At 47.7% G+C, this 13308-nt stretch overlaps 1 protein-coding gene across 3 annotated transcripts in view; it reads right to left on the bottom strand.

Moving 5' to 3' along the window:
* Window positions 1–13308, bottom strand: part of TMEM87A (transmembrane protein 87A) — a 90364-nt gene that overhangs the window by 59986 nt on the left and 17070 nt on the right. For all 3 annotated transcript variants that reach the window (XM_077261211.1, XM_077261203.1, XM_077261218.1), the window contains exons 4-6: window positions 2724–2846; window positions 540–590; window positions 407–451 (exon numbers count right to left, since the gene is read on the bottom strand). In XM_077261211.1, coding sequence (XP_077117326.1) covers window positions 407–451; window positions 540–590; window positions 2724–2846 — 219 coding nt within the window. The remainder of the gene's footprint in view (window positions 1–406; window positions 452–539; window positions 591–2723; window positions 2847–13308) is intronic.

The following is a 13308-nucleotide window of genomic DNA, read 5'->3' as shown; positions in this document are numbered from 1 at the left end:
ACTTGGAATTTCTTTCCGGTTTTCTAGTACACGACATGGTAAAACCAATGATGTCATTCAAAAGTACAACACAAAAAATAAGCCCTCACATGGCCATATTGATGGAAAAATAAAAAAGTTATTGCTCTGGGAAGGAGGGGAGTGAAAAACGAACATGGAAAAAACGGAAAATCCAAGGTCATGAAGGGGTTAAAAAAAAAAACAAACCCAAAGCATTAATCTGCACTGCCCCATTAAATAACATTGCTCCAAGTGCGGTCTGTTTTTTGTTTTTTTTTACTGACAGTAATCGGATCAACACAGTTATCAATATATTCATACATTTCTAGTAAGAATAACAGGAACGACCTGATGCCAAGGAGTGAATAAAATGAGTACACTTACACACTTGTTCTCGAATACTTGCCTTTGCAGAAGGACAAATTGTAGTATTATTCATGGTCACTTTTTTCTAGGGAAAGAATGTAGCAGTTATACAGTCCAGATGGCGAGGAATAATAATTAGAAGTAATAAAGCACGCAAACCGTTCCAATCTTACCTCCGGTGTGCTGTCATCTACAACCACGGGCAAACTTTCCTTACATTGAATCTAAAAATCAACAGAAATTATTGTATATCATTTGAAAAAAAGAAAATAATAGGGAACACGACAGACATTTTGTGAGCTAATGTTCACATCACCAAAAAGAAAATGTTACTCCAAAGAAGTTGTAAAAGATTCTCTCCAGTATATCCATTTACTATCTGATCAGAGCTGATCAGACTACCAGGACGCCGGGAATGAAGGAGCAGCAGCACTCTTCACAGGGGGTTGTCTCACCACAAACTTCTATACTTGAAAATAGAGTGGGCCATACATAATGCTTACTTCCTTCTGACATCTGCCAGCGCAGAAGGCCGGGACCCCCTGAACACATTGTGGTGCCGCCGACAATCTAATGTGTATGGCCACCTTTAGAGCAGCTCGGCAGCAACTTCCGTCACGGTTATTCATTCGCTGATTGGTCTCGCCAGCTGCCTGTCATGGCTGCCGCGACCAATCAGCGACGGGCATAGTCCAATTACTCCCTCCCTACTCCACTGCAGTCAGTGCCCGGCGCCCGCTCCATATTCACTCCGTTACCGCCGCTATTAACCCTGTGTGACCAAGTTTTTACTATTGACGCTGCCTATATATCAGTGTCCCCTCACCCCGACGTGCGTTTTGCCGCCAGCTTCTTCCGGGGGGCGCGTCGGGGTGAGGGGACGCTGAGGTGACCTCTGTGGAGCCTTTACAGACTGATCGTAATCAGGTAAATTGAACAAATCACTTTGCACTTTATCACCATGTATTTTTCCACATTCTTCTTAGGTGTCAGTACTAACGCCACATAAAGTTAGGTGTTGCAGTCTGTATTGATTTATTCTCACAAGTGACAAACAGCAATGCATGAGGGCAGCACCTGAGTTTACATATAATACAGCTGTGAGTTTAGAACTTTCATAATTTAACTCTTTGTACCATATTAATGACAGTGTGTCAAGCTAGTGAGTACATTATCTTAAAGATGTATTACCTGTCTTATCCTATTATTTCAGTTGCTCCTTATGGCATACTGAAACCATTACAAATTTATTAGTGAGTATACACATTATAGTTTAGTTATTCTGAGTGCCACCTCCAAGCGTCCCCTATTGTGACTTCTCTGCTTTTTTATTATCATGTTTTAACTTGTAATAAATAATTATATTTTGTATATGGATCTCTTCGGTATTCGACCCATTATTTGGTGCAAAGTGTAAAATATAACATTGGTCATAGTCCAATCCAAAGTTTTGTCGATCACACTCAAACCGAAAACAGAGTCATGTGCACGAGCCCTTATAATGAGGAGAGTCTGTAAAGTCACTAAGTACCGCTGACAGTTACATGCCCGTGGACACTTATTTGAGACTAGATATTATATGGCAGGCAGTGACTTGAAGCAGCTGCTAAGCTCAGATATTTCTTTATTAACTGTCCCCACTGTGAAATATCATGAAGACAGAACAGCCAGACTGGGGGGCTAACTTTTACATATCTGCATTCCCAAATTCTGTTTTGCTCCATCATAGAAGCAAAATAGAGATGCCGGCAAAGTCAGATTAGCATGATGAACTCTTTAAATTGGATCCATTGAGTTTATGGCATGCTATCTGACCACAAGGGAAGGCACTGAGGAGCATATTTTCAGTCAGAGTGTAATCTGACAAAACTAGGAATCGCCCTCAGACTAATGTTTTTCTATGGTGCTGTGCATATGTCAGATTTTTAACTCGAACAAAATTTGTCTGAAGAAAAAAAAAATTCTGAACGCTCGAGTTTGATTTGATATTCGGATCCCACTCAGCCATGCAAGTCCATGAGTGCATGGAAACCATTTGACTGCACTCGGATGACATCTGACTGCAATATGATTTTCAAGGACTGAGAAGCTGGATAAGAGCGAGACATTTTTTTCTATCTTCTCCTCAACCGAGAGAATCAGATCAAGCTATGACCAGAGTGTCATTTCCTATCGACCGGCTTCACTTGGATGAGAGGATGCACAGTCGTCTGCACCACAGCAATCTGCACTGCATGATCTGAGCGGAACCCCCATATATACATATAGACGTGAAGAGAACCTTAAAAGAAAGGGTAAAACTGACCAGAAGCTTGGGTAACAAATCTACATTTAGGCATGGATAATAATCTTCATACCTGAAGTTTTGTTGAATTTTCACAGTAAGAAATTTGCTGTAAGCTCTTTGTATAGGCGCCTGTCCATCCAGGCCGTACAGTAAAAGAGGAGCCGCCGCTGAGATAACTGAATAAGTTACTTTCCTACAAACGGGGAAAAAAGTATGGAGAAGTACATTAATATATTTACAAGAGCAGGTGGACACGACTGACAGCACTAAAGCACTAAAGTATAACACTACAACAGCCCCAAATGCAGGCGGCTCAAGCGCTCCATACTAATGGATGAATATCTATTTACCCCTCCGATTACAGGCAGATGTGTGGGGTCTCAATTTGCACTAAAACCTTTTTCAGGCTCTGATTACATGCCCACTATATTCTCTTTTTTGGATCCGTTTTGGGATAAACTGATGCTGCACTGAATCCATTCAAAGGAATATCCAGAATGTCTCCCGTTTTACTGCAATCGAGCCGCTATCTGCTCCTAAGCTGGATCAAAAAACAGTCTGCACAACTTTTAGTCTGGCCCAGAAAAAGACCAGGAACTGGATTTTCATATATTTTTTTTTTTAATCATTGAAGTCTTATGGATATCAGATCATAATAGGTGGTGATCGGTCAGGTCATCCATTAACAGATCCATTTTTTAGGACTGGATATGGCCAGAACACTAGAGATGGGTTCAGAGTCACAACTAGTAAAAACAAAAGTTTTGTTCTGTTTGTAACAGATCCAGTTATTTTCTGATACTGCACATGTGAACGGAGCCATCACATTTAAAGGGAAACTGTTTTTGTCTTAAAAACTATGCCCATTACCTTTAACCCCTTCGCGACATGCGCCGTACTAGTACTCCTCTGCAGGAGGTGCATTTGTGCCCAGGGCAGTACTAGTACGGCTCCGCTATCACCGCGGCGATCGCGTGCAGGTGTCAGCTGTATGTGACAGCCGACACCCTGTAGCAACACCCCTGATCGGGGCTTGCACCAATCGTGGTCATTTAACCCCTCTTATGCCGCTGTCAGATCGCTGATCTGATACTCAGCAGTGCTAAGTATCAGATCAGCGATCTGACATTATATAGTGATGTCCCATCCTGGGACAACGTAAAAAAAAATATATATATTATAATGAGCAAAAATATATATATTTTTTTTAAATCCCCAAAGAAAAAAATAAAATATTTTACCAATAAATACATTTATGCAAATAAAAAAAACAATAGAAGTACAAATATTTGGTATCGCCGCATCCATAACGACCCGGTCTATAGAACTGTCCCACTAGTTAACCCCTTCAGTGAGCACCGTTTAAAAAAAAAAAAAAAAGGCAAAAAAATGCTTTATCGTTATACCGCCGAACAAAAAGTGCAATAAAACGTGTTAAAAAAGACAGATGTAACTAAAAATGGTACCGCTGAAAGCGTCATCTTGTCCCACCAATACAAGCTGCTATACAGCTCCATCAGCAGAAAAATAAAAAAAGTTATAGCTCTCAGAATAAAGCGATGGAAAAATTATTATTTTCGTTTTTATTGTGTAAAAGCGCCAAAACATAAAAAAAGATATAAAGTGGGTATCGCTGTAATCGTAAAGCAGTCTTACCAATTTTACCACATGCAGAAAGGTACCGTATATACTCGAGTATAAGCCGACCCGAGTATAAGCCGAGACCCCTAACTTTGCCACAAAAAAACTGGGGAAGCTTAATGACTTGAGTATAAGTTTAGGGTGGAAAATGCAGCAGCTATCGGTAAAAGTCAAAAATAAAAATAGATACCAATAAAAGTAAAATTAATTGAGACATCAGTAGGTTAAGTGTTTTTGAACATCCATATTGAATCAGGAGCCTCATATAATGCTCCATACAGTTCATGATGGGCCCCTATAAGATGCTCCATATTAAAATATGCCCCATATAATGCTCCACAAATGCTGATTATGGCCCCATAAGATGCTCCATACAGATATTTGCCCCATATAATGCTGCACATGTCCCCATACAGATATTTGCCCCATATAATGCTGCACATGGCCCCATACGATGCTCCATACAGACATTTACCCCATATGCTGTTGCTGCGATAAAAAAAAATTAAAAAGAATGACATACTCACATCTCAGGCCCCCGGCACTTGCTATATTCACCTGCTCCACGTTCCACCGACGGGCGCCGCGGTGTCTTGCCCGTCCTCTGCACTGACTGTTCAGGCAGAGGGCTGCGCACACTAATTGCGTCACTGAGCCCCTCTGAACTGAGCGTCACTGCAGAGGACGGGGAAGACGCAGCGGCGCCAACGGTGGAACGCGGAGCAGGTGAATATCGCGCACTGCGTTATACTCACCTGCTCCTGGCGTGGTGTCCCTGGTTCTCCGGCGCTGGCAGCATTTCCTGTATTGAGCGGTCACATGGTATCGCTCATTACAGTAATGAATATGCGGCTCCACCCCTATGGGAGTGGGGTCCATATTCATTACTGTAATGAGCGGCCCTAAAAAAATGGGCTGAAATTCTCAGCTTATACTCGAGTATATACAGTATATATAATAAAAAAAAAAAAAGAAGCAATTCCTGAATAATTGTTTTTTGTTCCGTCTCCAAAAAATCTTAATAGAAAACAATCAAACAATGTCATGTGACCGAAAACAGTACCAATAAATACTTCAGCTCGTCCAGCAAAAAACAAGACCTCACATGACTGTTGGCCGAAATAACAGGATTTTTGGTTGCTTACCGTAAAATTTGTTTCTCGGTGCCTTCATTGGAGGACACAGGAACCATGGGGTGTATGCTGGTGCCACAAAAAAAGTTAGCTCCTCCCCTGCAGTGTACACCCCACCGACTGGCATTATGAGCTTCAGTTAGTGAGAAGGCAGTAGCAGAAAAACAATAAGGTTGAAATAACAACCACAAACATGAGAACTGTAAACATGAGAACAGTCACAGAACAACATAAACTGAATAACATGGGAGGGTGCTGTGTCCCCCAATGAAGGCTCCGAGAAACAGATTTTACGGTAAGCAACCAAAAATCCTGTTTTCTCTATCGCCTCATTGGGGGACACAGGAACCATGGGATGTCTCAAAGCAGTCCCTGAGGTGGAAAAAACAGACTTCCATCAGATCAGAGGACTCACCACTGCTGCCTGCAAGATCCTTCTGCCTAGGCTGGCGTCCGCTGAAGCGTAGGTATGGACCTTGTAAAATTTGGCGAACATGTGGATGGAAGACCAGGTTGCCGCTTTGCAAAGCTGTACGGCGGAAGCCCTGTGGTGCACCGCCCAGGAGGCGCCGACTGCCCGGGTAGAGTGAGCCTTAATCCCGGGAGGGGGCACTCTCTTCTTGACCCGGTAAGCCTCCAAAATTGCCGTTCTGTTCCAGCGAGCAATAGTCGCCTTGGAGGCCGGCAGGCCTCTACGCGTGTCTTCAGGAATGATGAAAAGAGAATCCGTCTTCCGGAAAGCGGCCGTTCTAGCCAGGTAGACCTTCACCGCCCTGACGAGGTCCAGGTTGTTCAACGATCGCTCCAGAGGATGAGTCGGAGCTGGACAAAAGGAAGGTAGAACGATGTCCTCGTTGAGGTGGAAGGAGGAAACCACTTTAGGAAGGAAGGCGGAGGCCTCAGGACCACCTTATCCTGGTGGATAACCAAGAAAGGAGGTCGGCAAGAAAGGGCCGCCAACTCGGAAACACGCCGGATAGAGGTGATGGCCACAAGAAAGGCCACCTTCCAGGATAGAACTGACAGGGAAACCTCCCTGAGAGGCTCAAAGGGGGAACCCCTCAGAACCTCCAGCACAAGATTCAAATCCCATGAATCCACGGGAGCCCTGTACGGAGGGACAGCATGGGCTACTCCCTGAAGGAAGGTCTTGACATGTGGCTGAGAAGATAGCGTCTTCTAAAAAAGGATGGAGAGCGCAGAAACCTGGCCCTTTAGGGAACTAAGAGCGAGGCCCGAATCCAGACCTGCCTGAAGGAAGGCCAAAATGGAAGGAAGGGAAAAGGACCTAGGTGAAACGTGGTTGGACTGGCACCAACGGAAGTAAGCCTTCCAGGTACGATAGTAGATCCTGGAAGACGAGGGCTTCCTAGCCTGGATCATAGTATGAATCACCCGATCCGAAAAGGTCAGAGACTCTTAGAACTGCGGTCTCAACAGCCACGCCGTCAAACTGAGTGACCGAGAATTCAGGTGGCAGATCGGACCCCGAGACAGCAGATCGGGTCTGTCTGGAAGGCGCCAGGGGGCGTCCGCAAGAAGGTTGACGATCTCCGTAAACCAAGATCTCCTGGGCCAATCCGGAGAGATCAGAATGACCGGCACCCTTTCCGCCTTGATCTTTTTCAACAGCTTGGGAAGCAAATGCAGGGGTGGAAACAGATAGGGGAGCACGAACTGCGACCAAGGAATGGCCAGAGCACTGACGCCCACTGCGAGCGGATCGTGGGACCTGGAGACGAACCGAGGGACCTTCCTGTTCGTTCGGGACGCCGTGAGGTCCACATCCGGAGTCCCCCATCGAAGACAGATCTGATGGAAGACCTCCTGATGCAAGGACCATTCCCATGCAGCGGGGCCCTCGCGGCTGAGAAGGTCGGCGGCCCAATTGTCCACGCCGGGTATATGCACCGCGGATATCACCGGAACCGTTGCCTCTGCCCAAAGGAGGATCTTGGATACTTTGGCCAAGGCCAGAGCGCTCCGAGTCCCCCCCTGGTGGTTGACATATGCCACTGCTGTGGCATGTCCATCTGGATTCGAATTGGCAGACCCCTGAAAATCCTTTCCCAGTGAAGAAGGGACAGAAAGATGGCCCGAATCTCAAGGACATTGATCGGTAGAGCTGACTCCTGCACCGACCAAGAAACCTGAACAGTCAGGTGGCGAAACAAAGCACGCCAGCCGAGCAGGCTGGCATCCGTCGTCACCACCTGCCAGTGAACTGGAAGAAAGGACCTGCCCTGGGAGATGAGAGGTGACGTCAGCCACCAGTTGAGGGACCGTTTGACCCTGGGAGAAAGCAGAATCGGGCGATCCAGAGAAAGGACAGACCTGTCCCACTGTGAGAGAATAGCCTGCTGAAGGGGTCTTGAACGGAATTGGGCAAAGGGAATCGCTTCCAATGTAGCAACCATCCTTCCCAGGACCTTCATGGCCGATCGGAAGGAGGGAAGTCGAGGGCCCTGGAGCAAGCGAACTTCCCGACGAAGGATGGATCTCTTGTCTTCGGGAAGGAAGACTCTGGTCTGACGAGTGTCGAAGAGCATGTCCAGAAAAACGAGGCTCTGAGAAGGAATAAGGCAGGACTTCTTTTGGTTGACAAGCCACCCGAAACGGGCTAGGGTGTCGAGGACGATGGACAGACTTTCGTGAGCCTGAGAAAAGGACGGAGCCTTGATGAGGATGTCGTCGAGGTACAAAAAAAGAACCAGGCCTCTGACCCTCAAGATGGCTATCAGCGCTGCCATGATCTTCGTAAAAACCCTGGGGGAGGTTGCGAAACCGAACGGCAGGGCGACAAACTGAAAATGCTCCTGATGTACTGCAAAACGCAGGAATCTGTGATGTCCCAGGAAGGTCGGAACATGGAGGTAGGCGTCCAGGATGTCTATGGAGCACAGGAATTCCTGCAGCTCCATGGAAGCAATTACTGAACGAAGGGATTCCATCCTGAAGTGTCTCAGACGAACACTCTTGTTCAGCAATTTTAGATCCAGAATGGGACGAACCTTGCTGTCTTTTTTCGGTACCACAAAAAGATTCGAATAGAAACCTGTGAACCGTTCTTTTTCTGGGACGGGAAAGATTACCCCGGATTTGAGGAGGGAAGCGATGGCTGCAAAGAAACCCGGAACCAGAGCGGGATCACTTGGAGGTCGGGATTTGAAGAAACGATCCCGGGGCCATGAAATTAACTCTATTTTGTATCCTGAGGATACAACTTCCCTGACCCATGTGTCTTCTGCTGAGGATATCCAGACGTCCCTGAAGAAGAGGAGACAGCCGCCCAGCCTGGGAAATGGGCTGGGGTCTAGATGAGAGTCATGCCGATGTGGATCTTCCAGTCCTAGACCTGGAGGATCTACCTTGGAAGAAGCGGGAACGCCAGGAAGGGGTGGGTCTGAAGGATACCTTCTTCTCTCGACGTGCCTGTGGCCTCTGCTGTTGGGAAAAGGAATCAGACACCGCGAAACGACGAAAGGGCCGAAACTGCCGCCTAGGTGGAGGTCGGCAAGGTTTGGACTGGGGGAGAAGTGAGCTTGTGCCCCCGGTGGCGTCCTTAACAATTTGGTCCAGCTTGGAACCAAAGAGACGAGATCCCTGAAAAACCAGACTGGTAAGGGACTTTTGTGATGACAAATCTGCCTGCCAGGCCTTGAGCCAAATGGTACGACGGATGGCCACCACATTACTGGACGCCTGAGCGGCACAGGACGCAGCGTCCAGGGAAGCAGAAACCAAATATTCCCCAGCGTGAGAAATTTGGGTGGCGAGTTCCGCCAGCTGTTCTGGTGGAGCTCTGGCCAGGATGCCCAGACGGAGTTGTTTGGCCCATTCAGATATAGACTTCACAACCCAGGTTGAAGCAAAGGTCAAACATAGGGTAGACGCAGCTGCTTCGACGGCCAACTTTGCAAAGGATTCTATGATTCTATTGTTGGAATCTTTCAGAGATGCTCCGCCAGACAGCGGGAGGACTGTGCTGGTGGATAGTCTAGAAACTGGTGGGTCCACAGAGGGAGAGGAAGTCCAGTTGGTGGTGAGATCCGGAGAAAAAGGATATAAGATGCCAGGGCGCTTTCCTCTTTGAAAGAGTCTGGTCGGATTCTCTCTCTCTCAGGCCAGAAGCTCATCAAATTCAGGACGAGGAGCGAAAACCTTGGGGGGTGGTTTAGACCGCCTAAACGAAACCGCCTGATCTGCGGGTTCCGTAGAGGAATCTTTGATGCCACAGGTCTTGTTGACCGCTCCAATGAGACTCTGAACCGTATCCCTCATGCTAGCGATTTAGTTCAAGTTCAGCTCCAAATTATACTCCGAGTCAGGGGAGGAGGAGCGGGGAGAAGTCGACCGCAGAGAAGGACCGTGAGGTGAGATGGAACGGGAATAGGACTCAGACCGGCGTTCCTGTCGGGATCTTTTGCAGCCTATATTGGAAGTCTCGGACGGAGCTTCTTGCGACCCACTGGCAACTGCGGGAGCCTGCAGGGGCAACCGATCGAGCACGGACATAAGGGTCTGGGAAACCTGTGTTAGATCCGCTACCGATTGTGACAGAGAGGAAGCCCAGCCTAGGGTGGAGACTTCGCTCTCAAGCGGAGCAGCAGGGGGAACCTGGGCGGTGGGCATAATGGGGTTGCTGCAGGCCTGACAGAGGGGAGAGGACTGACCTGAGGGCAGTTTGCAGTTACAAGACGAACACGCAAAGTGTTTGACTAATGCAGAGGAAGAAGTAGGAGGACGAGAGCAACCTGCCTTAGAATTAAACATGACGAACGAACCCACGAGGAATGCCAGAAGGTAGGGGGACAGGAAGGCAGGGGAGAGTGTCAGTCTGCAGTGCAGAGCTACTCACGGCAGGCGAAGCGTTGTCCAGATGGAGGGCTGCATGGTTTTGAAGGTGCTCTTCAGAAACGAGGGTCCTTCAAGCAGGGGTACAGGCAATCAGGGAAGACTTCTGGGACACTCTCCAGTCCAGAGCCTACTGCAGGCCTGACAGAAGCAGGGAGGAGATGGCGACCGGAAGGGATGAGGACGCCAGGATTCGCGCTCTTGGAAGGGGCGCAGCAAGACGTTCCTGGGGCCAAAAAGAAATCCTACAGCGTCACAGAAGGCGATGGGCAGAGCTAACTGCCAGGCAGGAGCACCAATATGGCGCCGGTGGGCGGAGCTCGCCAAGGAGGAGATAGTCGGGCGGGAGAAAAACCCGCCCGAGGAACAAGGAAGTGGGCAGAGTCGCGGCGCCAGAAGTAGGCCTCGGCAGAAGCCGGGGCCTAAATTAGAAGCCGGTGACCCACGGAAAGGGCCGCGGCGCCGGAAAGTGTGCGGCCGCTGGGAAAAGCAGCCGACCACAGCGCCAGGACAGAAACAGCGCGGCCGCCCACAAGGCCGCCGCGCCGGGCCCAGAAGACGGCACGGCCGCCAGAAAAGAGACAGCCGCCGCGCGAATGGAGAGGCGACCCCCTCCCCATGTGTCCGCCCACCGTCCGTAGACCGCACTCCTGCCCGCGGCCAAAAAGGACGGAAAACGCCGACCAGGCCAAAAGGCAGCCCGGAAAAAGCCCGCGCACCCCCGCGAAACAAGAATCACAAGGGACCTCCCCACTGAATGCCCCGGATTCGAGGAGGGACCAAAAGGCACCTGAGGGTAGGGGTAGATGAAATACTCACCTAAAACATCCCACGCCGTCCGTTACCAACCTCAAACCGGGGAAGGTATCAGACGTCCAGGGAGCTGGTGATGGACGTCCTCGTCTCTGCAACCGACAGGCTCTGGTGGGCAAGTGAGTGGGGGACGGAGCTAGGACCGAACTTCTAAAAACGCTTGTGTGCTAGGGTCTTGGTCCTGCTGTCGGATCTATGAGGATACGGGGTGGCAGTACACGCCGTACTCAGTCCATATTGTGGGATTACAGTTGTGACTGTTCACACTGTATCCCTCCAGAAAACCTGGAAGAAAAACGACGCACATTGAGGTAGATAAGGGTCTAATGAAAGACCCGTGTCCACCTCCTACCGACACTAAGCTAAACTGAAGCTCATAATGCCAGTCAGTGGGGTGTACACTGCAGGGAGAGGTGCTATCTTCTTTTGTGCACAGTGTCAGCCTCCTAGTGGCACCAGCATACACCCCATGGTTCCTGTGTCCCCCAATGAGGCGATAGAGAAATGAAAATATTATATCTCTCAAAATATGGTGATGCAAAAACTAGTTTTTGCAATAAAAAGCGTCTTTTTGTATGTGACAGCAGCCAAAGATAAAAGCCCTGGTATCGCTGTAATCACGCCGACCCGAAGAATAACGTCACCTAATCACTTATACCAAACAAGGAACGGCATAAAAAATAAATAAAACCAATTCTTCACATGTTGTTGATTTTTTCATTCTGCCTCCCAAATATCGCAGTAAGGCTTGGAGCACATTTATCCTGCGCACTGCGCTGAGGGTTTCTGTGTAAATCTCTGAAATATGTGATTCAGACGGAACCTCTGGCAGAAGATTCTCTATAATGAGGCAGATGGAGGCACTGCTCACAATAAAAGCTTCCACTCAAATCGACAAAAAAAAGCAAGTCCCCCACTCAGATCTGTCATCTGTTAACGGAAATATATGGGGCTTCCACGTTACTGGTAGCACAAAGGCTCTGGAAAAGCGAAATGACTCCTCACCCGCAAAAAAAAAAAAAAAAAAAATCAGCAAATTCTCCGCTCCCAAATCCAAATGCTCCCCTCCCTTTTAAGCCCCAGTGTGCCTAAACAACATTTAGGCTATGTACACACGTCCAGAATTACCACGGAAATTTCTGTGGTAATTCCGCAACTGTGCCGCGGGTAAAACGCATGCGGAATTGGCATGCGTTTTCCCGCTAAACACTAGCGTTTTACAAGAGTAATTAGCTTGCAGAATGCTAGCGTTCCGCCACGGAAAGAAAATGCAACATGTGCACAAAAATTGCAGATTGCATTCTAATAATAGGATGCTTATTGTATGCGTTTTTTTCATGTTTTTATAACGAAAAAAATCCTGAACGTGTGCACATAGCCTTAGTGCCCACATTTGAAACTTCTGTAGTGATGAGAGCCCGCCTTATTTACAGGTGTGTGTCTCCGGAAGCATGAGCTGGGCATAATGTACTGGTCACTAGAACGGCAGTTTGCAATTTTCACTCGGCAACATCCACTGCTGCCTGTTTCTGGAAAACACCCAAGGAGTCAAAATCGTCACTACATTTGTAGATAAATTCCCAAAGGGTTATAATTTCCAAAACAGCGTCACTTGTGGGGGGTACATCTCCACTGTAATATGGCGCTACTTCCCTTCTGAGCTTTGCACTGTGCCTCATAAGTAGCTTTCGACCACATATGGGGTATCGGTGAACTCAGAAATTGCACAACAAACTTTGGGGTCCATTTTCTCCTTCTGCCCTTGTGAAAATAAAATTTGTAGCTAAAAAAGATTTGTGTGTGAAAAATTTGATTTTTTTTATTTTCATGGCTTAACGATTTAAACTTCTGTGAAGCACCTGGGGGTTCAAGGTGCTCAATACACATTTACATAAGTTCCAAGGGGGGTCTAGTTTCCAAAATGGTGTAACTTGTGGGGGGGTTTCCACTGTTTAGGCACATCAGGGGCTCTTCAAAAGCGACATGATGTCTGCTAGTTATTCCATCATATTTTGAAATCAAAAAGAGGGATTTTTGGTTCTTACCGTAAAATCTCTTTCTTGGAGCCTTCATTAGTTCATTAGGGGACACTGGTAACCATGGGTATATGCTGCTGTCGCTAGGAGGCTGACACTATGCAAATAAGGAAAAAATAACTCCTCGGCAGTATACACCCACCGACAGGCACAAGTCAACTCAGTTGGTGCTAAAGCA

The sequence above is a fragment of the Ranitomeya variabilis genome, chromosome 1 (genome assembly GCF_051348905.1).
Source record: "Ranitomeya variabilis isolate aRanVar5 chromosome 1, aRanVar5.hap1, whole genome shotgun sequence".
NCBI lineage: Eukaryota > Metazoa > Chordata > Amphibia > Anura > Dendrobatidae > Ranitomeya > Ranitomeya variabilis.
The sequence above is the reverse complement of the archived record's forward strand: the minus strand, read 5'-3'. Positions and strand labels throughout refer to the sequence as shown.